Source organism: Lepisosteus oculatus, chromosome 25 (assembly GCF_040954835.1).
Source record: "Lepisosteus oculatus isolate fLepOcu1 chromosome 25, fLepOcu1.hap2, whole genome shotgun sequence".
Classification (NCBI taxonomy): Eukaryota; Metazoa; Chordata; class Actinopteri; order Semionotiformes; family Lepisosteidae; genus Lepisosteus; species Lepisosteus oculatus.
The window spans coordinates 2,217,534-2,244,397 of NC_090720.1; the positions used below are offsets into that span (position 1 = coordinate 2,217,534).

Genomic DNA, 26,864 nt, shown 5'->3' on the forward strand with positions numbered 1-26,864 from the left:
TTAGGGAGACATACAGAAACAGAAATTGTGCAGCGAAGGCTGCATTTCTGAGTCTCCTCTTTTTTTCTTTTTGGCAAAAAAATGGATGGGGCTCATAAGGATCCATCTAAAAGAAGAAAAAAAAAAGACGCTGACAAAAAATGTTGGGTGGGAAAAAAAACCTCTTGTGTTTCTTCATTCCAGGTCAAAGCTTGCGAGACGGCGTTCGGACCAGCTGAAGAATTGAAAGGCCATTGATCTGGCCAGTGAAGATACCAAGTGTTAACACTTATTAATCTTTGTGATTCTTGACGGTTTTCTCTTGTATGTGGAACATGTGGCTTAACCCTCCTTTGAAGCAATGTTTTAGTTACCGAAACCTTTCCTCCCCTGTCTATCCTTGGCCTTCCTTATCTTCCGTTTTTTTTTCTGTCATCCCTAAACCTTCTACTAGTAGCATGTTGTAATACAGTCTAGTTGTGTGTGCACGATTCTTCAGCAGTTTTCTCCTATTCTTGAGTTTTAGTGTCTGTAAGGTTGTCCTTTTCAGTGTTATCTGTCCGTCTCAAACATTCTTGATTCGTGCCTGCATGGTAACCATGGCTGTCCTCAGGGTAGGAGCAGGTCCTTTTCCATAGCAAATTAGAAAGCACCATCAAAACTGATCATGGAAAGAAACTAAAGAAAGAGACCGTTTATTGTGTACTTTCCTTATGCCAGCAGTGCAGGGATCTAATGTACCTCTGTATTCTATACATCAAGTGTATTTTTAACAGATAACTATAGGGGTGGCTTCAATTCTCCTGCTACAGCCTTCAAGGAAGGAAAATGCCTCTCTGGTTAAAAACTATCCAAAGCGGATAAAGATACAAGGACTAAGCCGATTCTTGTTGTCAGCTCTGATTTGTTTCCACGCTGGAGGGACAGTATTGTCGGTAGACAGGACAGCGCAAGTTAGAGGCCAGACCACAGGAGCTGCTCTCCGCTGGTACAGGACCCGGCTATGTCCGGTCGCGGGGCGGTGGGACACTGTAACAGTCAGACCAGTTGCAGGTCAGCAAGCGAACAGCCACAGCAAACGCACTCAAACATACTGTAGAAATCATTCGACAGCTTGTGCGTTAACCTGGTGCTGGAATTAAAACAGCAGAAGGAGGCGAGGGACTAGATTTTCTTAGGCCCCCTCGAGGGTGGCTGGTGCGAATTCAACGTGAAAACAAAATGGCTGACAGAAAATAGCTCTCCGCTTTTCTTGCTGGGGTGCTGGAGAGAGGGGCTGCTGCATCCTCCACAGGCCACAGAATCTCCATGCTGCATTATTCCACATACCCTGAAGTACCCAGAGTCTCTGTGTTACCCACTGCTGTGCCCATGACTAAGTTCTCGGACCTTCCAGTTACTGGGCAGTAACTCCACACTTCCTGCAAGTGGTAGCAGGGGGATTTGGGAGGGTAGTAGCCATACAGGCTGTGTATACAATGCAAGAATGTCCTTTGTATATGTAAGCTTCAGATTTAATGTTTGTACCAGTGTTTATATAGTAATTCTACAGCACCTGTTTGCGAGAATTTCCTGCTTTGATTGCAAGTTACTTTTCTTTGTCGATATTCCCGAGAGGTTTGGTTTATGGTTCTACTCTTGTTTGAGGTGGCCAAAGGGACACTTGCATTCGGAGTCTTTTCCGGCCTCTGAAGCTGCAGACACACTAGGAGGCTCTCGATACCTGGAGCAATGAAGTCTGATCGGCTAATATCCTGGACCCTACAACCACATTCGTATGACTGGGGCGCCTTTTTTTTTTAAATTGGATTTTAGTTTTTGAGCACTTTCATTTTATCATGTCCCTTCAGGCTTATGAAATGCACAGGATATCAGTACCCTGAGTCTCAGGCTTGCTTTTCTTTTGCATGTCTAGTAATATGCAATCAGACATTGAAATCCAGTAACCAGTCATAGTGATGGTAAGATTTTGCACCCTTTAAAGTATGTCCTTTGCGATTTAATCTGGCTTACATTATTTTCAGCCTTTTTTTTTTATTTGGCCTCTTTGTTTTTGATGGCCCTCTTAAGAAGCAAACAGGGTTAGAGTTAGGAGATTCACAATGAAGGAACACGAGAGTGCATTTTGGGGGGGGTTTCTGCAGCTTTGCTAATTACAAAGCATCCACTTGTTGTTTTTTTTGTGTCTCACAATGAAGAGATGATTTCCCCTCTCTTTCATGTTTTAAGATTCTTTGCACATTTTACAATGCCAGTACGACATGTGTAGGACAGAAAGGGGTGATCAGGCCCTGCTGCTGGAGAGTTCAGAGAAAGTCCAGCACAGTCGGTTCATGAAGAATCGGCTTAGTACTAACAGTACAAGCACTGATGTTAGGATCATTTGGTCAGTACCAACGTAGAATGATAAGGAAGAAGCGTGATGTTCAGATTGTGTACTGCTGGATTCTTCGGAGCATACAAGATGCATCACAGAAAATGAAGGGAAAAATCAAAACTACTCTGATCAAATTGTTATTTTTGTATTCTTCTTATTCTTTTCTTATTATTGATGGACACCAGCATGAAAGGCTTTGCTCTCTTTAAATGACAAATGTAAAGTCAACAGATCCCTGGGTCCAAAACTCATTCTGAAGTATGATATTTATTTAACATGGTATTTATGTAATAGTTGTCTTAGCTCCTCGACTTTCATTACTGATTAACTATCCTTTAACAGAACGTGGCATGCAAGCGCCATTGTATTGAGCCTGGTGCTCCTGTTCTTTAGCATTATGGTGCTGGGGGTTTGTGTCACTGAGAGTGCGAACTTAGAAGAAGCAGGGCTCTGGCCAGCCAACCAGCAGTACCTGCTGTTAAGAGTGAATATAGCCCAGTGGCTACAGACAGATAGGAAGGGCAGGAGCAGTAAAGGCCAGTGCATTTGTGCTCTTTCTTTTTGCACTAGTTCCAGCTACAACAAGCGACTGATCCTTGAAGGTGTGTTTCTAACTCATTCAGACTTGGGATCGAAGCACTGAAGACCATGTTTTCTGTTTGCACTCACAGAAGATGTGTGAAAGTGATGAAAAGGCTGCTGTGATTCTGGGGCCAGGAAGCCTCTGGAAAAGTGAAGCATAGCGTGTCTTGAAGCATAACACTCATGCCTTGCTGGCTGTTCTAGTGCAAAGACTTCATGCTGGAAATAATTTTAAAAATAAAAGTGCATTTGACTAAAATAAATAATCATCACTTGTATTTTAAAGTGGGTTTGCATTCTATGCACCCTTACTAATGTTGGAAAAATTCTAATTTCTCTTCCCATAGTACCCAGGTTTCCGAACGAGACGTGACTCGAGCTGGTTTAAAAGAGCAAAGGTTTTCAAACCTTCATTTTTTGAGTTGCTGGGTTCCTAACCTACAGAGGAGCAAATGGACTTTAACTGTATTTATTTTCAATTGCAACGTGTATATATTAGTCTGCAGCTTTTTGCACAACATAAAACGATACCAGACGTGTGGTCAAGTTTTGGCATTTTATCAATAATGGTCATTCCACAAACTCTGCTTATCAATGATACTTGAACAAAATGAAGCAGTCTTGATACATACAGGATGGGTCAGTGGAATTGATAAAGGGAATAGGCTTACGTGTTTTGGGACAGGCACTATATGCTGCTGTGAGAGGATGTTGAATGTACTGTCAATAAGTAACATGTTGCCCACATGCATTGTTTTTCCATTGTTTAAAAAGGACAGCATTATTGTAGTCCAGGATTACTTTTCCATCTGGAGCTGGTTTATTGTTGTGCTTCCATTTACAAGGAAAAGGTCAACTAGTTTCAAACAACTTGATTTCTTTTAAGAGGTCATTTATTAGAAGAACTTATATGATGTGTTTTGCGATAGCCTAGTTCTATACTATAGGATTATGATGTTGAAAGTGGGCCTATATTAGGTTTTTTAATAGCTGGTAGTAACTTAAAATATTTAAAACTACACATGGCTCAGGCCTACAAGAAACAGTTCATTTTCACATTTTCAGGGCATTTATACATTAACACTCATCTTAAAGCTTTTCATCCATTAAAGAAAGTAAACAACATTGTTCTTAAACAACCCAAAAAACACAGTATATTAAACAATTTCCCCTAGAAGAAGACTTTTCTTTGAAACTGAAGGTTGACATTCCCTTTAACACTTTTAAGAAACCATTAACACTGTATATTAATTGTCAGATTTGCTTCATTTTCATACTTATTTTGTAAATATATATGTTGTATGGAGCTTGAACTAAAATGTAAATATATTTCATGTATTTGTACTAATTATAACCCATTTGCTGTATAGCATAGACGTGTAATGCAGATATATCTAATTCTGTGTATGGTAACCTTGCACCATTGAACTGTTTAGTGAACAAGGTAACAAATAAAGGTACAACCAGTGCATTAGCATAATTGTGTGTCCTGTTTCTTGACTGCAGATTGTATAATCATCTCTTTATGGGTAGAAGTAACAGTGATGGGGGCAATGGGGGGTTGGTTAGAGCAAAGCATTGTAAAACTTATCACAATAATCCCTTGTGTTTTGTGTAGTATTTTTCCTCAAAGACCAAAGCAGGGCGTCATTCAAGGAAAGTTTATTTTCAGAAATTTACAGTGTAACTCCAGGGGTCTTGCTGCGAGAAGTTACCATCGGAGACGTCCTATTAATAATGCAACCGTTAAAACGCATTTTGAAAAAAGGTTTACATTTCTGCATTTCACACAAACGCACAACAGTTCCATCAACACAATGAACCTATTGGGTAACTCCAATATTGACACCCCCAGTAAATCTGCCTCCTGCAACGCAGGTGTGCTACTGTGAGGGACACAGCTACAATCGGCAAGAATGATAAAAGGATACATCCCTCTTATAACCCCACAAGGATAGCACCCCAGTCCAAAATAGAACCCTGGGGTGCAGCTCTGAGGCAGAAATGCTACAATTGTGCAGTCCTAAAATTTCTTAAATTAAAAATGGAACTTTGTCATTAGCCTTTCCTTTGGGAACTAAGCACATGGTGTTTAATGTTCCGTTTATTCACGTGCAGTTAGCTTCATTTTGCATTTAACCAGCAGTGCTGTATTTGTGTGAAGCATATCATATTCCAACATAAAAAGGGTTGTTACACTATGACAGATTAAATACATTTTGGTAGTGTAATGTATCTAATTCAAAGTAACTTCCACTAGAAACAATCACTGTAAAAATTAACAGTGCACAAGTTAGAGTTTAGTAGGATAGCAAAGTTTAAAATTCACCGTAAAACATCAGCTTTTGCGCTTAACAAAAGTTGTATATAATACAAACCACGACAGTTATTTATGGGGGTACATATTGGACATTTTCAAGTATATTAATGCGTATTCCTTTTTCAAAGTGTAATTTGCTTCACAAAGCAAGAAAAACATTAAACAAGGAGCAGATGCTGCATTTTCTCTCTCAAATGAATGCAGAAGACACTTTCACTCCAGCTTCCTCTTCATCTCCTGGTTCGGCTGCACTGCAGTTCCACAAAGACCCGCCTCAAGACTTAAAAGAGGTTGAATGGGAGACCAGGAAAACGGAGGATGTTTTGCTGTCGGTGACCCCTCGGCACGCCCCCCTGCGGGTTAGAACCGGGTGGCCCTTCCTCGCGCCTCGTGGAGGGCCAGCACGCGCTGCTGCAGGCCGGCGATGAGCGTCTGCACCAGGGCCTGATCCAGGCCGCGCCACAGCTCGCTCAGCCTGTCCCGCAGGGCGGCGGCGGACGGCGGCCGCGGCGTCGTCTGCTGCAGCTGCCGGTCCAGGCGCTCCCAGATGTGCGCGATCGGGTTCATGTCGGGGCTGCGGGGGGGCCAGGGCACGACCTGCAGGCCCCTCTCGCTCTTCCAGTGGGTGGTGGTTTTGGAGGTGTGGCAGGGTGCGCAATCTTCCTGCAGCAGGTGCGTGCTGAACTGCAGAGCCCCTTGTCGGAAAAGGGGCAGGAGGTGATTCTCCAGCACCGATACGTAACCAGGCGAATCCAGGGGTCCCTCTGTGAACACCAGCTCAGTCTTTCCGGCGTGCCAGACCGCTGCCCACACCATGACGCTGAAGCCGTCGTCCTGAGCCGGGGGCTGCATGCAGTCCTCCTGAAACGCCTGGCCGGCTTTCCTCCACGCCCATGTGCGTCCGCTGGAGGCGAACTGCTGGAACTGCGACTGGTCCGTGAAGACCACGGATCTCCAGAAGGCTGCGGGCTTCTCCTTCATTTCCTGCGCCCACGCCAGCCTGCGCTTCACGTTGGCCTTGGTGAGCAGGGGCTTCGGGCGAGACAAACTCCCGTTGTAGCCCAGCTTGTGCAAGTAGCGCTGAGCCGTGCGCTGCGACAGATTCACAGTGCTGGCGATGTCTACGAGCTTGGTGCGCGGATTGGCACTCACCACCCGGACCAGAGCCCTTTTGGTTCCTTCTGTAAGCATTGACGGGCGGCCCGGCCGATGGTTAACCGCTCTTTCATTGGACTGGCGGTACTTCACAATGATGTTGTGCACTGTGCCGTTCGCAAGTCCCAGACTTCTCGCTATCTGCCTCTCGCTGTGGCCGCAGTCTGACTGCCCAACTACCCTGCCGCGTGTGAATGGCGATATGTCGAAAGCACCAGGGGTACGGGGCATGTTTTGCCTCAGACATGCAGGTGCCCCGACTGCCAAAAGCTTTCTATAGCAGAACAACAATCAGACCAGCTGTTGCTGCTCTTCTTCCGTCCTTGCTGGCGGAGGGAGTTGTGGGAAGGAGTGATTTCCGGACGCAGCTGTATCATTCACAAAAATAAAAGTACACTTCTGTTCCCTGTCGATGGGCTGTCTTAACGGGCTTTTAGATTCACATTCGCATTGAAACAAACCCCCGCATTCTTAATTTAACACGCGCCTTTTTATGACTAATGCATTTTGTTGGCGGGACTATCTTGCTGTCTGAAATGAAGATCTCGGACTATACCGGTCCAGTTTCACTTCTGCACAGTGAAGCTAAACGAAACGAGCACTGATTTCTCAAAGTGATGTAAAATCCCGGAAGCTTTTTGAGCCAACACGGACGCCGTGAAGTTCGGGGCTTATCTTGGAAGTGATGCACAGCACAGTACGTCACACACTGTCTGGACACAAGTCACAGGCGAGGAGGACGAAGTACAGTTTAAATCCGACTTGACCACACAGAGGAAAGAGAAAAGCATCTTTAATAATGGCACAGTAAGTATGCATATTCTTTATTATGAGAAAAAATGTGCAAATTGTTTAACTATCTTATTGCTTGACCTCACCTTGACAAACTACTGAACAGCATTGTTGGAGTCGGAGGGTGTTTACAGTTATGTTTGCATAGTACACAGTGGTTCAAAAAATATAAACCAGTTATTTTAAAATTAAAAAATCCAGCTCTGCGTGTGAGTGAAAGGGTTTCAAGATGGGATGACAGCATGACTTTTTTTTAAAGATATAATGAGACCAGCTTTTAATACTATTGCCATGTATAGCATGGCTATGAAGGAAAAAAAAAATTCCTTCATAAAAACATAGATCAATTTAGCCGCAAGACAAAATTGGTTTTATTGCTGACCTCCACGTTGTGCTGTTTTGTTATGTAAATTGTACTGTAATGTGTTCCAAATTGAAAGACGGTGTCTATTTCTGTATCTATTTCATTATTCTGTCTCCTTTTTTGTATTTCTGGTGTTTAAATAAAAACTTATTTAAAAAAATAAAGGTTTGCAATTAAGGCTCGCTCAATCGCTTACTTAGTGCTTCATCGATGTTTCGGCTCGATTTAGCTTCCTTCTTTGGGAGAGGGTGGGCAACACCAGATTCTAGAGTGACGCGTCCGATGAACCAATCGAAATTCGAACTGGCTCTGCTCAGATTTTGCGGACCAATGAAACTCGGCAGGGGGCAGGGTTTGGTGCTGGTGACGTCACCCAGCTAGCAGACAGCTCTGTCACGGTGAATCAGGTGGAAACCCCAGTGAGGATCGGTACTGCACTTATAAACCTGCCTAACGAGGAAATAAGTGTGTCTTTGCAATCTGACAGTCTAGTATAGAGGGAGAATAAAAAGCACACGGCCATGGCACAGTGAGTACCTCTTATCCCATAATGTTTACCATTGCTATGAACGTGCAAAGTTAGTCTCGTTTATTTTTAATGAGCTTGGAAATACTGGGCACACGGTACCCTGCGCTAGCGCTGCCTCTCCTGCAGAGTACTTACGAGGATTAAGGGCTGATTGGAGAGCTAGAAGTTAATTGGAAAAGCTTTTAGAAACGTGTAGCATTGCGTTTCGAATGGAGAGTCCTAGTAATCCGAGTAATAGTATTACGTCTATAAGCGTCTTAAAGAGTTTTTTTTAAAAGATTTTGTAACGGCTGTATTTCTCTTCGCAGCTAATAATGAAAGGCATTGTTATTTTTTCCGTAGCGTTTTTCTGTGATCTGCTGAAAGTGCCAATTCAGTCATTCATTGGCTGTTCCCTGTGAGTGGGCCCAACTGCTCTGTCGAAACTCTCTCTTTTGGAGAGACAAGCTCTAGAATACCCACAAAATTAATTCAGCGTGACAAAGTTATAGTGGGTTTATTAGTTAAAGCAGTAAGAAAAGACTATGATGGTTGTTTCCACTCCACAGTCGTGATTAAAGATTTAGATAAATCGCAGGCAGGCATTTTTGGTCTATTAATATGTTTCTTTCTAAATAGTTGTTTACCCCTAAACGACATATTTTATCCATCCAAACATTTTCTAAGCGCTTCATAGAGTTAAGGGCCAAGCGTGTATTTCATCACAAAATGTTTTACAACGCTCTCTGCCTCGCAGTTCCTTATTCCCAGTAGACTGATAGACATTGATTCCCCTTTTTACAAAGTTGTGTAAGTATGTGTACATCAGTTTACCACTTTTCTTTACAAATCACAGTTACACAACTCTCAAAAGAATAATCAATGTCCCTCATTCTATTTCGGTATGCGAAGTGAAGTTTTTCTTTTCGCATAGAGCTGATTAAAAAGAGGGAAATGTTGTGTGTTTTCATGCTTTTCCTACATGTATGTGTGGGTTTATTGTAAGTGGTTTCTTTCATCAAGTCCAAGTCCTAGAGTACAGCTGTAAAAGAGCTGGGTACCTAGTTCTTGGCTACAGTTTAGCTAAAGTTTGTTGTTTTGTTTTGTCCATGCTCTCTCACCAGGAAGGAAATGCAATTATAGTCTTTATATGGTACCTGTATACTTTCTTGGAATGTGCTCTTATAGGAAGGGAAAGTAAAAAAAAAAAGAGCCTCCTTTACAACTATTGCAGAACTTCCTGTAAACGTTTTAGGTGTTGCAAAACTCTTAAATCAACATCTTGCACCATAACTGATCGGCACAGAAAGCAGCCTAGACCTCCAGTAATGACCTGGTGTCGAGTGCAGAATTAGCATTGCGAAGGCTTGTTCTATACAGTATGCTTATACATGCCAATGTGTGACTTGCTTATCATGCTGTGTGGGCTGAAGCCCTTCCTGTGTATTTTGTAATTGCTTTGCGACCCGTGCCCATGTGCAGTATCTTGCTGTGTTCCCGCAGAGCGGACATTGCCCTGATTGGTTTGGCTGTGATGGGCCAGAACCTGATCTTGAACATGAACGACCATGGTTTTGTGGTAAGTCTAGGGGGAAACAGAAAGGTGCCGTCCTGGCGTAGAATCCGCCTACCCCTCTGTTAAAATGTGTTCAAATGGACTAGTTTCTTTGAAATACCTGTGAGAGGTACAGTATGGTGGAGATGTAAAGCCTCAGATGTTGTTGTTTTTTTTAAATATGATAGAGTGATAATAGTCGACACTGGGATGTACAGTATATAGAGAAAGAACTTTTAATTCCCCTTTTAGGTAGAGAGAGGGCTATGCCCAGACCTGATAACTTAAAAATAAAGGCAAGAAGAGTGCAGGGCAGTCTCTTGAGCTGCCAGTCCGTTCTGGTGTGAATGCGCACACTTCACAGTGTTACCTTCAGCCTCACTTCACTGTCCTGGAGAGCTCACACTTCTCCCCGCGTCCCCCTGAAAGAAACAGCCCTGTCCCCGGTGTGTCTGCCGGCCGAACATCCAGAGAGGAAACTGCCACCCCTACAATATTTTATTTTTATTCCACTGCTGAATCGAGAGGATCCAGATCTAGCCATTTATGACTGTTTCCTTTAAGTTGTTTCTTTTTTTCACTGACTGGAAAGAGCTTTTAAACTGCTACACATGGGCACTGCTTTGTCACCTCCTTTTAATTGATAGCAAGTTCTTCTTTTATTAAATGACCCTGCATGAGCTGGGTGTGTTTAAACTCCGTCCAGTTCTTTGCAAAGGAGTGAAATCCTAACTCTCAGACTCAAAGGTCATAATAGAAAATACTGTCCGCTGCTGAAGTGCACACAAAGTCAGTGCTTCACAAAGTACTGATACGAAGTCCCAAACATCTGCAGTCGAGAGTTTTTGATTTGTTCCTTATTTGTAGTTATGTGGTTTGGACCTCCAAGTTTTCTGTACGTTGATGCGCTGATGTCTTGCACTCTGCAGGTGTGCGCCTTCAACAGAACAGTGTCCAAGGTCCAGGACTTCTTGCAGAACGAAGCCAAAGGGACGAAGGTGGTTGGCGCGCAGTCCCTGGAGGACATGGTGTCCAAGCTGAAGAAGCCGCGGCGCATCATCCTGCTGGTGAAGGCTGGCCAGGCCGTGGATGACTTCATTGACAAGCTGGTGAGTGAGCTGGTGGACATCCTGGTGCACGGTCTGCGCTCGGGGTCACCCTGGGGCTCGTCCCGGGAATCGGGGTGGTCATATGACTGCAGTGCATTCACCAGTGTCACAGCGCCTTCTTGCTTATTGTTTCTCTTCGTACACCAGGGAGCTGTGAGTGTGCATAGTGGAAAGCAATGCTGATTCATGTGTGTGGTGTTCCATGAACCAGTTGTTTGCCACAAGAGAGGAATCCCTTTGCATGCTCTGTGCCAGCTATTCAGTATCTGGGTCTGTAAAATGGCTTTAACTGTCCTTGACGGTAGGCAGCATTGATCTCAAATCTTAAAATATTGTAGTTCCATTTCATGCTGCTACCAGTGGCATATATTTGTTTACTTTGAGTGTCTTTGTGTGATGGGGAAACGGGGATGTGATTGGAATTCGTTCAGAAACATTTTCCCGATGGTTGCTTTTTGTTTTAAGTACGTCACCTTTTTTTTTGCATTAACCAGGTTCCACTGCTTGAACCAGGGGACATCATCATCGACGGAGGAAACTCAGAGTACAGAGACACAACAGTAAGTACCTGATCCTGGAGGCTGAAGAACAGCAAATTGCAAAATCTCAACGCAATATTTTTTTTAGTGAAATTGGTAGCTCAAAGGTTTTACTGCATGTTTTTTTCCTTGTGATATACAAAACATTATGTTGTCCCTCATTATGTTGGTGGCACAGTGGCGTGGAAACTAGCATCATTGTCTTGGATCCCCAGGGTCCTGAGAGGTGTTGAAAACCCCACAGTTGAAGTGGGGTGTATATGAGTCTTGGGACTGAGTGCAGGAAAGTGACCTAAAAGCCTAAACAGCCAAGGAGACCCAGTAAGGGCATCAGCAGTGATTTAGAGTGATTTAGAGATCAGTTGAAACATAAACCAGCAGACACTGGTATAGATGATTCAACGCCACACTTTGAAAAGCAGGGAAACTTGCATGAACTTAACTGGCTGTGTGGTTATAAGAGAAATAAGAAGCTGTAATAATTGAAGTGATTTTTTTTCCGCCACGTCCACTTGAACTGGAACTACCTGTGGGGTCCCCTAAGCTTCAGTGTACTTTGAGAGGCCTGTGTGAAGAGAAACGCAGGTTGATTTTCCGAGCTGGCCTTGCGGCTGGGAGCCCGAGGGCGCCGGAGACTGAGGCCCCCGTGCGCTTTGTCTTGCAGCGTCGCTGCAGGAGCCTGAAGGAGAAGAAGCTGCTCTTCGTGGGCAGCGGCGTGAGCGGGGGGGAGGATGGGGCGCGATACGGGCCCTCGCTGATGCCTGGGGGCCACAAAGAGGCCTGGTGAGTCTGCAGCGAGCGCCGTTGGTGCTTGGCAAGCACGGATGCAGAAATAAATGATTCTTCAATCCTGCAAATGGCCTTCAGGATTTCGCCATTGGGTCTTGCTTAGGCTTGCAAAATTAACCACAACACGGTTTTTTTAATAGATGCTTGACAGTTTTATGTTTTGAATGTGAGTTAATTATTCTGACATCCATGTTGAATCGATGGATAGCTCTAAAGCCAATTCAGTCCACTTTCTCACAGATTTTTATAATCTATAATCTTAAAATCAGAAACGGAGATTGTAATCTAAAATGCTGTGCATGAACAGAGTAAGGCATACTGTAGAGATTGCAGATTGCAGTTCCTTACAGATATTTTCTTCCTCAGGCCACATATAAAGGACATTTTCCAGAGCATAGCTGCTAAGGTTGGGACAGGAGAACCTTGTTGTGACTGGGTAAGCTGAAAAAATATGCAACATGAAATAAGAAAATATGAACAAAGAGTCTGGGATTTTTTAAAGTGTGCAGTAACCACTGGAATGCTGTCCACATAGAGCATTACAGTAATTAATTGAATTACATTTGTATTTAGCTCACATATTTTGTATGTCCTGGAGCGCTATAGCAATACAAAACTGTATTGTCTACTGTGCTGTGGTGCATTTGATTTTTAACTTCTTATGTGATAGTCTTCGCTTTCCTGTTCTGTTTTGTCTTTGCACAATTATTCTCATTCTCATATACAGTATATATTTATTCTCATATACAGTACAAGTTAAAGTGTACCAATTAGCTAGTTATTGATCACACTGAAGGAAATGGCAGTGTGGCTGGAGAGGTGGATGTCTCCCTCTGCTCTGCACTGCTGTGTCTGAGGGTCTCTGTGGTGGCTGCTGTCCTGCAGGTGGGCGATGAGGGTGCAGGTCACTTTGTGAAGATGGTGCACAATGGGATTGAGTATGGAGACATGCAGCTCATCTGTGAGGCCTACCACCTGATGAAGGATGTCCTGAAGATGGACCACGATGACATGGCCAAGGTTAGCCTAGCACGGTCCTCTTGCCCGCTCATTCCGCTGGTAACACTTGAGATAACGCAGCGCTCGTGTCCGAATTCGCTAGCACATTGTTCCAGGAAGAGCACTTGATTAGTAAGAGAGCCAGGCTCTCTTAAACTTGTGGGTGAAACAGGTAAACATGCAGTTGCTGTAGTTGTAATGCATTTATTCCTTTATTGCTTTCGTTAACTGGATGGGTGAATTGAGAATCCATTCTGCAGCAGTGGCCTGGACAGCACAGATTTGTGCAGAGGAATTTGAGTGCAGCAACGTGGTGAAGAGTACAGCTGTTGTGCCCCTCCCCTGCTAGATGAACGTTGGAGCTTAACTTTATTTTAAGCGTCTGGAAGATTTTTAAAGATAAAGATTTATTTACAGGCGACATGCACATTTCTGGGCTTTATCGGGATAAGGCCTGAATCTCAGGTGAGAGGAAGGCGAGTGTGTGTGGGGGCATCCAGTTTGGGGACAGAGTGATTTCTTGCTTTTCTCCTTTGTCAAGGTGTTTGAAGAGTGGAACAAGACGGAACTGGACTCGTTCCTGATTGAAATCACAGCCAACATCCTGAAGTTCAGGGACTCGGACGGGAAGCACTTGCTCCCCAAAATAAGGGACGCTGCCGGTCAGAAAGGCACTGGGAAGTGGACTGCTATCTCCGCCCTGGAGTACGGCACGCCGGTCACTCTAATAGGTATGCATCTGTCACAGATTCCTATAGATAAGGATTTAATTCAGCACTCTGAAACTAAGGCCTAATCTAAACACTCTGAATCATTTCTGGGAGCAAATGCCTTAGGGGACAGCAATGAAAATGTTTTTTTAAACAGAAATATTTTGCTCTTTTTTGAATGAATTGTTTCTAGCTTTGGGTGGTAGAGCAGTTAGGAAAGTTAAAGAAGGTACAAATGACTCTCATCACATGCAAGCATGAATAAAGATTTTGCCTCAGTCACACCATGCCCTTGGATTACATTACCAGGCATAGTCCTTCCCTGTTCTTTGGCCTTTCCTGTGGCCTTGCTGTTCGGAGCCAGCGGACACTGGTCAGTCCAGGACACGGCTGTCTGGTTGCAAGGTCTCTGGGATGCCAGCAGCTGTGTCTTCTCAAAGTGAGCACACATGGGCTTCTGGCCAAATCCTTTGCAACGAGTCCTCTCTTGCCTGTTTACACTGCTGTTTGCAGCACTTCTCTGTGAGGAAGGGCTGTTAAAGTAGCTGTGCATGTCTCGCGCTGCATTCGTGAGGGCTGGTAATACATGACGGTTTACCAGTTTCACTCTGTTTTGATATTTTCCTTTGCTTACTGTGAGACCAGAAAGCACAGAAAACTGAAACGCTCTGCTTTCGTCAAGGAAGAGGAATGCCTAGCCCCCCAACACAGATAGAAGCTGCCAGATTGTTGTAAACTTTTGTCACGGCCCTGTTTCGCAGTTCAGCACATGATTAACTAGACTATACATTAACAACATAAGCTTTATTTGATCACATCACTGATTACAGTCACTGTGGTTTTGGAAACTTTTCTTTATGTGTCGGATTGCTTTAACTTGTGGGAGTAATACTATTTTCTATATGTAGACAGAATTAAAAAATGAATTTCTTGATGTAGTAGTTAATTGGGCAATAGCTACAAAAAGGTTTGCTTTCCTTTGTAGCTATTTCATGTAGGATCATTTGGGATGAGTATACTCTAAGGAGGAAAATATTTGATGTGCTAAATGTTGCCATGTGTGTGACTAGTGTGGATGATATGATTTAATGTGGAAGTTTCCCCCAGTTCTTGATTTTCTGTATGGCCTATATTCAGATTTCATCCTCCTCTAACCAGGAATGTGGGAGATTTTGCAATAAAAAAAACACAAAAGAAACCTTTGTTCCTGTAAGTTGAAAGATACTGTCGTTAGCAGGGAATATCTTTCCCCTGGACTTGCCTTTAATGAAGAGTCAGAGTGAAACAGTATTGTTCTCTGTGGGGGTGGGGGTGGTGTTAGTTTCTGCTCATTCTGACTGGCGATTATCTGTTGCATCGCTTTGCGGAGCCACATCTGCCATGTCATGCTTACTTAGTATTTCTTTCTGTTTTCCTCCAGTCACTTCCCTCTCTGCTCCTCTGGAGTGAATTAGCCAAGCCTTTGTTTGAGCAAGGCCAGGCTGAAAAGAAACACCAGACTGACTTACTGTATAACCGTGGACAAGCCCGTTTTCAGATCGGCGCTGATCTGAAGCTGGATTTGTGCCGTTAGTTTTGGCTTGCAAAAGTAGACACTGCTATTGGGAATCAAGCCAAGATATACAGCGCGCACAAATCAGCATTGTTTATCTTGAAGACAAATGAAGTGCTGTGAATGGATACATTGCAACTGTTTTTAAAGTTATTTGGGCTTGATAAAGGTGAAGCAAGGAGTATTTTTCTAGTGATGGATGAACAGGGAAACACGGAGGTTATTTCCACAGTGCAGTCTTCACATTGATGCAGCTCCTGATTCAAACAGATATGTAAGCCACACTTGATGTGTTGTAGTGATCCTAGAATCTTGCTAGCCTCCCTGATGTTTTATTTCTGTTCAATTCAAAATACTGTATTCGTCCCGTGGGGGCCAATTTAAGGAGCAAGCAGTACAACAGACAACACATACAGTAACAATAAAAAACAACCTTGCTAAGTAAAAAAGGTATATACATTAATAAAAACGGCCATAGAAGTGATTCAAAGTAATAGTGTGTTGTGTTTGAAAAGGTATTAAAGTACATGCAGGTTTGTAGAGGGTGCTCTGTCCAATAGACATTGTATCGATACATAGTCATTGTTTGCAAGCCTGTTGGATTCTGGAATGAAGCTAAATTTCCTTTTATTTGGCTTTCCCCTTGGGCAGCGAAAACGTCTTCCTGAAGGCAAAAGTTCAAAAGACTGATAGAGCACATGAGATGGTAAAACTCTGTTCTCAGGAACTGCTGGTCACAAAGCTGTGTATAAATGATGACAAATATAGTTCAGTGTCTGTACTGTGAGTGGAGTTTGTCTGCACACCAGAGCAGTAGGAGACAGACAGCTCCCCCACGGTCTCGCTGGCTGCTCATGTGTCTCCTGGCCATCTCGCTGTCTGACAGGTGAGGCAGTCTTCGCCAGGTGTCTCTCCTCCCTGAAAGATGAACGGGTGCAGGCCAGCAAAACTCTCACGGGACCCCAGGGGGCCAAATTTGAGGGGAACAAGACTGAATTCCTCGAAGATATCAGGAAGGTGGGTCTTTGCCTTTGATCTTTCCGGTGAAGGCTGAGGTCCACTACAGAGAAAACGAGGAGAACGAGTTTGTGTGTTTTGCGTTGTGGATTTTCAGACAGGATTTCAGGTGATCTCTGAAGACTGTTCGGGGGTCCCTGGAAGCAGAGGGATTCACCCCAAGTCCTATACCACAGTATACAGTCAATAATTGAACAAACTACATGTGTTCCAACAGCACTTAAAGTAGATCCCTTGGCCTGCAACTGGGGTTTTCATATTGTGCGGTTAATTGCAGCGTTATGTACAGTATTATTCCAATGACCTTACTGATCAGGATTTCTTGAAAAGGGGGTCTCCCAGGCAGGTCGAGGAGCCTCCTTGGTTCATGTCTCCATGGTCACTGGACGTCTGTCTGTTTTTATTCCTGTGTCTGAACTAGGCTCTTTACGCCTCCAAGATCATCTCCTATGCCCAGGGCTTCATGCTTCTGCGTCAGGCGGCCAAGGAGTTCGGCTGGACTCTGAACTACGGCGCTATTGCCCTGATGTGGAGAGGCGGCTGTATAATCCGCAGGTACGAGACCCTTTGCGGGCCCATCCTCGTGCGTTTGCCTTTTAGGCATTATACGTGTGCTATAGGTCTCCGTTAGCGCTAGGAAAATCCTTTCCTGTGACAGCTGCAGATCGGGGAGATCATGTTTTTCTTGCAGCCAGTATAGCATGTGCAGCACAGTTATTGTAATCGAGTGTTGTTGGCATCTGTTGTGCAATTATAAGAAGCATTTTTACAAATTAAATTAACGTTGTTAAAACCTAGAAGCTTCTGGGGGTGAAGGCGCAGACTAATGAACGATCCTGTCTGAACTGTTAAAGCCTCCTCTTGTGGAGAATACCTGTCATTGCATGTTTGCACTGTTAATGTGCAAAAGCAGGAAAAGGTCTCCTGTTGAATACGTCTGTCTTTGATAGATTGACAAAAACAATTCTGCTCTACATTGTGGTAGCTTTGTTTTAAATGGAGATAACTTGAGTATGACCTTTGCAAGATTTTGCAATTCATACTGTAAGTAGAGAAATCTCAGTTGTGAAACTGAGAGGAGGATTACATTAGCTCGCCAGGCAAAGTGAATGAATGACTCGTGCCTTCTTTGAGCAGATCTTGCTAAATAAGGAGCTGGTCTTGACTTTGGAAAAGACAGCTTCAAAAATGTTTAACACACTGCTTAGCTTCGTGCCTCTATGGCAGAATGCTTTATGCATCGAATGGGAGATGCACTAGGAATTATTAAAAATAAGCGAGGGCACTTGTTGTCTTCCAGTTCTTTTTTTAACTCCGAGCTGTGATCTTTCTCTCCCCCTGGCAGTGTTTTCTTGGGGAAGATTAAGGAAGCATTCGACCGGGACTCAAACCTACAAAGCCTGCTGCTGGACAGCTTCTTCAGCAGCGCTATGCAGGACAGTCAGGTACGAGGAGTGGTAACAGCCAAGCCTGAGAGGAGAAGCTTAATAGCAGACCAGTATATATACTGTATATATTCACTACTCTTTTCTTTCAAAAAGATGTTAAAACATCAAAGATCATTTCTCATTGTTGAAAAGGGAGCTAAATTTCACTGTGGAGCCAAAGCAGACATATTCTTTTTCATGTGCTTTAATAAAATGTGCCTTTCGGTTTGCATTGCGATCCATCAGCTGAAAGGCTGCCACATGTCTTTTGCACCATGAAGGTAAATAATGAAATGTTTGGAGGGACCGTTCCCACTCGGCTGTGGTATTTGGAGCTTCTAAGAGTTCAGAGCGTTTAGATATGCTCGTTACACATTAATAAAGTTTATTTAAGTCTTCTGAAAAGACATCTTTTGATTTGCGTTCTACAACATTTGGTCATACAGATGATAAATTTATTCTTAGTTTTTTTTAGCATTTCTTGGATACACCTAATTTAGTATAGGTGCATTATTGTGAGGGGATCTGTTACCATTGATGTAGTGATAATATTTGTGAGGCATCGTTTTCTGAGAAAAAAAGAAGAAAAGAAATACAGCAAAAAATAATTTAAAAAAATATTACACTTAAAATTTGTTCAAATAAATCAGTATACATTGTTACTTAAATACTTAAATGAAATCCAGCTCAGACAACAAAAAGTAAACTGATTTTCCAGAGAGCTGTCCTGGTGCAGTGCCATGCCCCTGGCCCCATCTGCACGGCACAGTTGGGAAAGAGTTTTGTGATAATCCCGTCGCCTGTTTCTCCCAGGTGTCCTGGCGGCGTGTGGTCAGCACTGGGGTCCAGCTGGGCATCCCGATGCCCTGCTTCAGCACGGCACTGTCGTTCTACGATGGCTACCGGCACAACATGCTTCCCGCCAACCTGCTCCAGGTGAGTCTTGCTGCGCTGGGGCCTGTGCCTGTGCCCTTCCTTCTTTCAGGACAAGGTCGACTTGAAGGAAAGTATATATCTAATATATTTTGCTCCCAGTGCATTCCTTAGAAGACCTTCAGTAATTAATGGCATTTAAGTAGTTCTTTTCTAAGGTCCTAGAGCTCTTTACACATCGGAGCAGCATATGCCGATGAATTGAACCCCCAATGGGCGACAGGTGGCAGCCAGGAGCCTCACTATACAGATCAGGAGGAGAAGTCAGAAACTGTCTCTTCTCCCATGGGATCTTTAATGACTAAGTAATCAGGACCTCCGTTTAATGTCTCCCCCAAAGGATGGCACCTCCTACATACACCGCAGTGGCCCTGTTTATAATGTTGGTTTGGGTGTTCCGTTCTTGTGTAAACGGTGCCACCTACTGGTCCATGAGCAGTCCTTGCAACAGCAACCCGATTTACTCTGACAATCTCCCACCTCATTCCTGAGCTGACCCAGTCTTGCTTAGACAAGGCAGTATGAAGAGGTCAGACCATAAGGTGGTAAGTGCTGCTGTCACATGATGGTGCCTGGTTTTTCCACGTATTACACACAAGAGACATGCTCTGTTTTCTCCTCGCAACTGATGAATTAGGCAGGGCATATCTCCTGGCACACTGGCTGTATCATCCCCTCTGGAACCTATTACAGCATCAGTTGAAGGTAGCAGTGTGCTAAGCTGATGGTATTGATAACATCTCTTCTGTTTCTTACTTTGGTCACAATACCGTGTTCTAGCCTTTACTAGTGCTTGCAGTTTCACCATTGCAGTAGGCACTTGTTAGTGCTGCTTTGCTGTTATCATTAGTCTTATCAAAGGCATGCTACATTTTATTTTTGAAATGCGTATATTCCAATTGAGATGTTGTTAATTTCTGTAGGACTGTTATTAATGGGGTTGCACTTTACTGCAGTGTTAATGCATTTTAAATGTGCCATTTTTTCACATTGTTTTCTACGAGTTGAGTTGAAAGGTTTTTGTGCTACCTGGGCTACAGCTTGCAGACTTCTTCAGTTTGAAATTTGACACTTGCACAGCTCTGTGTTTTGGTGTTTATTTCACAGGGACACCGTTACCTTTCTTAGTTTCACAATAGAATAGATACACTGTAGCAGACCAGTAGTACGGAGTGTTACTGGGTGTGCCGTTCGCGATGCAGGCTTGGCTTTTACCCCCTTGGCCCTTGGAGTATGAGAAGGTGGCTTGTCCCTAAGTACAAGGACATCAAAGACCCCCCCCCCCCCCCCCCCCGATTAGGTGCAGTGAGTCATGAGTCAAGAAGCTGATACGATCATCTGTGAGAGGAAGGTGAAGTCGTGAAGCCTGAGTTAAGGGTGTTTGTTGCACCTGATTGAACTTCCTCAAATAGAGGACGTGGAGAGTGATAGTTCCTGAGTCCTGTGAGTCCTGCAGACCCTCAGTTAGAGCCCCAGTGTAATATTTGGTGGTTGTATTTGTTTTTCCCAGGCTCAGAGGGACTACTTTGGCGCTCACACCTATGAGCTCCTGTCCAAGCCTGGGGAGTTCATCCACACGAACTGGACTGGACACGGGGGCAACGTTTCCTCTTCTTCCTACAACGCCTAAGGATGCCCACAGGCGCACTGATGCCCACAGCGACACCGAGAGGCACAGTGAGACACAACAGAGACGCAGACACATTTACACAAACGGAGACGGACATACAGAGACCCATAGACACAGACTCACCAAACACCTACAAAATGGGCAGCTGAGAGCACTGAGAGGATTGGACGGAAACAGACCAACACATTCCTTTTGTAAACAAAATAATTTATAAAGAAATGTTTGTCTAAGATGGTAAGATTAGAAGTTTCGTAAAGGCGTGGTTAGAGCATATACTGTATTATTTATCCAGGAGAAAGGAAAATCATAGTACTTGTAAAATGTATTTCTCTTCACATGGTTGATCGTTTAGGTAGGTCTGGTAACGACTGTTCCATAGGGGAGGAGGTCGCTTTGCTTTTTTGAATCATGTTTTCGCATCTTTCACAGTATAAATAATGGAGTAAATTTAGGTAGTTCATTGGATTAGGCTAAATAAAGACTGAAATCTTGTTAGAATTGGATCCTGTCCTCTGTTCAAGGTCCAACAGAAGATCTCTAAAAGGAAAGAGAGGTTTGTATTCATTGCTAGTTGTTCATTAAATCTTTTTTCTCCACTTGTTTTTGGTGTTGGCTTTTCTGATTTTATCTTCATTATTGAATTAAGAAAGGTTACCAATTTTACTAATTTGGCCGATCATAATTTATTGTAATTATCTTTTCTCTCAGACACGAGAGGTTTAATGTCTGTTTTATCAAGCAGGTGCTATCATTTTGAAATGAACGGGTATTTTTCTATTTTAGTTGAGAGAACATCAAGGAAGACAGCTTACCATAAAAAAACAATGCTAACACGTCTAAACTTCCCAGTTAATGCCAAATCAATGTTCATTTGTGTCTGTTTTTTTAATAGGGACATTTACAATTTAACATAGTGCGTCATAAACACCAGTTACAGTTTGTCGTCAGCTAAATCGACAATGCATCAGAAAAATAAAACAAGAATATATAAACCTAACAAATTAAGTTACAATTGATGCATATATACATAAATACTTTCAGAGAACCTGTACAGCAATTGGTCCCTCCACACTATTTACGTCTTATCTAACTCAGTCATGAAGTGACTCAGTGTGGGAGTAACAGTGGCTAGCTTTACTGCCTCACAGCACAGGGGACCTGTGTTCAACTCCAGACGTGGGCTGGTGTCTGTGTGGAGTTTGTATGGGTTTCCCCTGAGCACTCCGGTTTCCTCCCACAGTTCAAGGACATGCTGGTAGGTTCAATGGCTGCTGGGAAATTGGCCCTGGTGCGAGTGTGTGTCTGTGGTGCCCTGTGATGGACTGGTGTCCTGTCTAGGGTGTTCCCCACCTTGTGCCCGTTTCTGTCAGGATAAGCACTGACTCCCCGCAACCCTGAATGGGATAAAGTGGATGGAAAATTGATGGATTTACGTCCATCTCAATAGTTTTGGTTTTAAAAAGGTTACATAAATGATGTTGTCGTATTACCTTCTTCATCTTTTAAAGGAGAAGTGCTAGCAACCAGATGCAGGGCGTGTCTTTTTTTTATTTTCATTATTTCAATATGGAAGGGCAGTGTGGGCCATTTCTATCGTAATACTCGTGTTTGTAGGTTTCTCCCCTGATCTCACCATGCCACTTTCGGAATTACTCGTCCCTGAAAATTCACATAGAAACTGGGTGTCTGAAACCAGCGGGCCTATTTTGCTCTCACAGAAATATTGTGACTCCGGAGTGTGAAGTATGTCGACCGGGGCAGCAGGGGTGACCTCTTCTACTGGGTGACCGAAGCAGTAGCTGGCGCAGTTCTCCTGCACAGGGAGGGGGAAGTGCTCACCTGGGCAATCGGACAGAGAGAGAGAGAGGTCAAGACAGATCGTTTGCACATTAGGAAACAGGCGGTGACATTCCTGGGTGAACCACAATCAACCTCGACAGCACGTTCAGCTAAAACCTAACGTCGTACTGATCGGCTGTGTCGGACTTCCTGTTGTTAACGGCTCTTACCGGTAAGGAGTAGCATCTCCATCTCGGGGAGCCCTTTCACCCGCGGGGCTGTGCCCTCGCGGGTGTACCCCAAGATGATGGCGTGGCCCGGGCACACACTGCTTCCTTGGCTGTGACTGGGCGGTGCAGTCGTGGTCTCCGATGCCTCAGACGCGTCCGACAGTTTCTCCTCTCCTGTCCCGGAGTCTGTTCCCCTCTCCATCCCCGCACCGTCTCCAGGTAGGCCACGGTCTTTCTCCGGCTTATAGCACAGGCCCTTCAGAAAGCATTCAATTCAATTCAAGCTTTATTGTCCCATTTGGGGACATCTGTTCCCCCCCCAAACGAATCCTACAACGAAAGAAATCCTTGTACAGCCTTTTGTGAATATCAAACACATAGGTTCAACAATCCTGGGGAGATTTTTTTTCCTAAATCCATACAAAAATATAAATAAGAACCCTAGCCTAGCATTTACCGAACCAGGGGTGAGGATTACAACTGCATTGGTTGGGATGTGGAACTGTTGGATCAAATATGCGCCTTCATCTCAAACAAGAATATAAAATGTTTCAAAATCATGCTGCATCGTGATTTCGTGCTGCGTTACCCAAAACTTCGGGGGAACCAAAAAAAAACCCCAACAACTTTGTTCACGAATTTAGATCCTGCGCTTCAAAGAAGGAAGGTACTTTCATGTCTCCCTCCTGTAGGTGAATTAGTTCTGTGTTAAGATTATCATCTGATGAGAATGTCTTTTGACTCAATTTCTGGGGGACTTTGCCTAGGGCGTCGCAAAAGTTTCGATTTTTGCGTGTGAAGATACTCTCCTACCCCTCCTCCTCCAAAACTTAAAAAAAAAACCTGTGAAACGCCTTGGTATTTAAAATTGACGTAATCGCGTAAGAAGAAACGCCAGTGTTCATCCCCTAGTGAAATGGCTGTGAGCAGACTGAATGCTCCTGGTACCAGATGAGAAATGTGTGGGAATGAAGAGTCTACTCAGTCTGAACCCAAGTCCCTGTGCCAGTCCAGCGCCATTAGTTCATCATTGCAATTACAAACACGCGCCCGCTGAGTTCGTACACTTCCCTGTCAGCTACTCCGGAATGTGCATATATAATTCCTCACTTTCCGTACTCTTACTCGCATTTTCCCCGTTATAATGAATAGTTTACATTTATCGTGCAATGGAGGTCAAAGGACACGCACCTTGACAAAGTACAGAGCCATTCAGACTAAGAGACGCAGACCATAGTCATTTGAAATGTTCATTTCCGAGGGTAAGGAAAAATAATGTGCACGGAACTTCTCAAATCAAGATTACGAGTCATTTGCATCTGCTGCGCGTCTCCTCATTTTATCTTTGATCCTAATCTGTACTGAATGTCTTCAGACTAAGTTTATCTCGTTTGAATCAATGAATAAGCAGGGAATACCTGTGTATAAGATGAAAGGTTTGTTCCTGAAAGAAAAAAAAACACAATTATGACCTCTCTTTGTATTTGCTTCTGTTTTGGGATGTAAATAAAAGACAAAGCCTAGGAAACAGTAGAGGTCTTAATTAGGACAGAGAGCAGGTGGCAGCCAGGAAGTTACTTACCTTTATTGCAAAGAGCCCACAGGCAGTGAAGATTGATCAATAAAATGAGGCTGACCCCTAATGCAAATATTACCCTTTGAGTTTTACATGGAGCTGTAAAAGCAGACAAAAAAACAAGACTTTTTTTTAAGAACGGATAGGAAAGGTATGTTACAATTTCTTAAAATACAATACCACAGATTTCTTTAGATTTTGAGTAGTCTAAAAATGGAATGCTTATCATACCAGTTTTCATGGAGTATAATTTTTCCACTACATATTTTTTTTTGTTTTACTGCTGACTAATATAGATAAAGTCATGTAAAACCTGTTCCAGTAACTTTTTGATTAACATCCTCAGAAAACTTGAAAATTCAAGTCAATAATAGACTGCAAGGTTATAAATAACTAATTTCTGCTATTAAGACTACTATGTTTACTTTACTAATAACATAATTCACTCTGAAATTAAAATCAGAGAGACGATTCAAAGCCTAATAATCTCTGATTACACATTGCACCCTCTTCAAGGCTCTAATTCTTCACCTTCATTCTTACAAGATGAAAGAAAAGGCAAGTTTTAAAAGATTCAGTATTGATAGGTGAATGCAAACTCCAAATTATTTGAGCACGGGGACTGTGAGGTTTGTGATAAATACCATAACATTTCAGATAAGATGATGCTGTTTTAGTTTTTAACCAGGGGACTACTCTTGTGCTGAAGGACAGGCACTGGTGCTCCTCTGCTTCCTCTGGGAGCATCAGGTCCCTACTTCCTTCACCTTTTCTCAGCAGATTTTAGAGGGGAGAACCTTTAAGGAAGTCCCCGTTTTAGAATCATTTCATGACTGAGCTTTACTGTAACTGAAATGAGCAATATGTGGGTAACATTAGTTCATTGCACTGAATAAAAACTTTTTTTACTACAGTATTAACAGGTACAAGAGTAATTTCTCAGTAGTGCACTGTGATTTTATCCATGCATCTATCAAAGTCACTCTACAGACTATTGCATATAATAAATATACAGGCCTGCAGGACATACAGGTCATCAATTCATACCGTACCTGGTTCTGGTCCAATAGCAGAAGGTGCTGTAGAGGTGGAATTAGTAGGGATAGGTCCATTTTTCACTTTGGTGATATGCATCCCATCCACTGTAACCTTCTCAATGGAAAACCCTGGTTTGCATCGATATTTCCCATTGGAAGAGTCAGAGCACGGTGTGTCCCCCGCCACGCTGCCTGCATATCCAATCATTCAATTCATTAAGCAGCGGCAAGATTTTGCTTTTCCTAAAGATGTATTGAAATCAGGAGACCATTAATGTGCAGGGTTAAATCTGAGCTCCTGGCTGGCAAAACAAAGGTAGGGGTCTCTTTCGGCACAGTCCCATGAGGTACGCATCCATACTGTACCTGGTTCAGCTACTGCAGCTCCAGCCGCGGAATGTGAAGTGTTCGAATTAAACTCGACGGGCTCATTTTACTCACATTCGGAACAACTTCCGTCCTTATCAAAAATGGAACAATAGAATCCCGTCTTGCATCTGCATTTTCGGTTGGAACGGGCAGTGCACGGCTCAGCTTCTTCCTTATCCCCTGCAATCCGATAAATACATCTCAGTGCGCTAATCGATAAACACGAGGTAATCCCCTTCACCGTTATTCCATACGGACCTTCACATTGAGAGTGGCACCTCTGGCATTCCTTCAGGTGGTTTTCAGAGCTGGAGAAAGTACCTCCTGGGCATTTACTGCAGGTGCACGTTTTATACTGAAATTCTCCTTGCCAAGATAACACATTAAAAACAGAGTCAACCGAAAGACGAAGAGGCGGACACCAGCAGTATATTTCAAAATAATTTCGCTTAGAATCACAGTTTGCAAACACACAATTTAGTGAACAAAATAAAATGACAATAAATGACATGCAAGTGTGGAGAAAAAAAAGAAACAATCAGCCTAATAAACTGAAAATATTTCACTTTCACAAAAGGTAGTGACACTAATATTTTACTACATAGATGCACTTTACTACTAGTGTTTAAGTATTTTTTGTGAATAAGGAATAAATGAATAAAATTAGAAACCAAGTTTCTTACCAGCAGGACAAGTATTTGAACATCTCTTCTGTCCAAATGACCCCTTTAAAACAAAAAGGTATGACATTTTCCCTTGCTTTCTTGCTTAGTATCTTAAGTCTAGGAACATGAGTAAAAGTTAACAATCCTACATCGCTTTTCGAGATTCTTTCAAACCCGAGCAATTACGGTTTTGTAATTAGGTACACAGCCTACTTACCCAGATTAGGACCAAAAAGATGATTAAGCCTAGTAACAAGAACGTCTTAGTTTTTCCTAACATTTTAAACTGAATTTTTGGAAGCTATATGACGTCAGGATTCTAATCACTGTGCAAGTGAAGCATGACAGAAGGAATACGCGTTGTGTAAGAGCAAGCGCATCCCGATATAGAGAGAACAGATCTGAAATTGATGTCAGAACCCGAAACACACATTACCATAGACTGACATTTTAAAAGTGACCTTTTTTTTTTCTTCGCCTCGCTGTCGGCTCATTACCGGTCCACAATGTTTACGCTGTAGATAACACTTATCTGTAACTTGCGGCAGACATCAAACTCCTGTTTGTCTGCAGGTGTGGGTAGGTAGCCGCGCCTAGTAACACAGAAACAAAGTGTGAAAATGTGCATCATTAGATAATATCTGAACCTTCGGGATTTTTTAAAACAAACTATTAAAAACTCAAGTACTGTTTTGTAAAATGATTTATAGACCTACTGTAGCCTATACACCACTAGTAACATTTAGTTTGAACCGTATACAGTATTCGACTATGTTCTATGCGTCGTATATCTTTACATGATCCCATAAACTACATCTGACAGAATTCGTGCACATTAATAGGACACTTCATACACCCAACGTTTGTTACA

General features: G+C 43.1%; 3 protein-coding genes across 20 annotated transcripts in view; 2 read left to right on the forward strand and 1 right to left on the reverse strand.

The window, feature by feature from the left end:
* Window positions 1-4,418, forward strand: part of kif1b (kinesin family member 1B) — a 92,970-nt gene extending 88,552 nt beyond the window's left edge. For all 17 annotated transcript variants that reach the window (XM_069183665.1, XM_069183667.1, XM_069183672.1 and 14 more), the window contains one exon: window positions 184-4,418. In XM_069183665.1, coding sequence (XP_069039766.1) covers window positions 184-226 — 43 coding nt within the window. In that variant the 3' untranslated portion in view covers window positions 227-4,418. The remainder of the gene's footprint in view (window positions 1-183) is intronic.
* A 2,673-nt stretch (window positions 4,419-7,091) lies between these two features.
* On the forward strand, window positions 7,092-20,937 carry pgd (phosphogluconate dehydrogenase). 2 transcript variants are annotated; one of them, XM_015337012.2, is made up of 13 exons: window positions 7,092-7,220; window positions 9,581-9,656; window positions 10,562-10,741; window positions 11,236-11,301; window positions 11,945-12,063; window positions 12,436-12,505; window positions 12,955-13,089; window positions 13,610-13,799; window positions 16,217-16,347; window positions 16,769-16,902; window positions 17,693-17,792; window positions 18,588-18,710; window positions 20,218-20,937. In XM_015337012.2, exons 1-13 carry the CDS (start codon window positions 7,213-7,215, stop codon window positions 20,335-20,337), a joined length of 1,452 nt encoding a protein of 483 aa, XP_015192498.1. In that variant the 5' UTR covers window positions 7,092-7,212; the 3' UTR covers window positions 20,338-20,937. The 2 variants fall into 2 exon arrangements, with proteins under 2 accessions (XP_015192498.1, XP_006642152.1); XM_006642089.3 differs by lacking the exon at window positions 7,092-7,220 and adding an exon at window positions 7,965-8,098.
* A 262-nt stretch (window positions 20,938-21,199) lies between these two features.
* Window positions 21,200-26,694, reverse strand: LOC107075517 (uncharacterized). The gene is made up of 9 exons (XM_015336884.2): window positions 26,211-26,694; window positions 26,012-26,054; window positions 25,587-25,694; window positions 25,401-25,508; window positions 24,975-25,151; window positions 23,929-24,021; window positions 23,765-23,790; window positions 22,347-22,602; window positions 21,200-22,176 (listed from the first exon to the last, which is right to left on the reverse strand). Exons 1-9 carry the CDS (start codon window positions 26,271-26,273, stop codon window positions 21,899-21,901), a joined length of 1,152 nt encoding a protein of 383 aa, XP_015192370.2. The 5' UTR covers window positions 26,274-26,694; the 3' UTR covers window positions 21,200-21,898.
* Window positions 26,695-26,864: the final 170 nt, after the last annotated feature.

Excerpts from the sequence above, each read along its gene's own strand:
- LOC107075517 (XM_015336884.2), bottom strand. The coding sequence starts at position 26,273 with ATGTTAGGAAAAACTAAGACGTTCTTGTTACTAGGCTTAATCATCTTT. Across the intron at positions 25,152-25,400 it reads GGACGGAAGTTGTTCCGAAT|GCAGCGTGGCGGGGGACACA; the intron begins GTGAGTAAAATG and ends TTGGATATGCAG. Across the intron at positions 22,177-22,346 it reads GGAGATGCTACTCCTTACCG|GTGAGCACTTCCCCCTCCCT; the intron begins GTAAGAGCCGTT and ends CCGATTGCCCAG.
- pgd (XM_015337012.2), top strand. Across the intron at positions 10,742-11,235 it reads ATGACTTCATTGACAAGCTG|GTTCCACTGCTTGAACCAGG; the intron begins GTGAGTGAGCTG and ends TGCATTAACCAG. Across the intron at positions 13,800-16,216 it reads CACGCCGGTCACTCTAATAG|GTGAGGCAGTCTTCGCCAGG; the intron begins GTATGCATCTGT and ends GCTGTCTGACAG.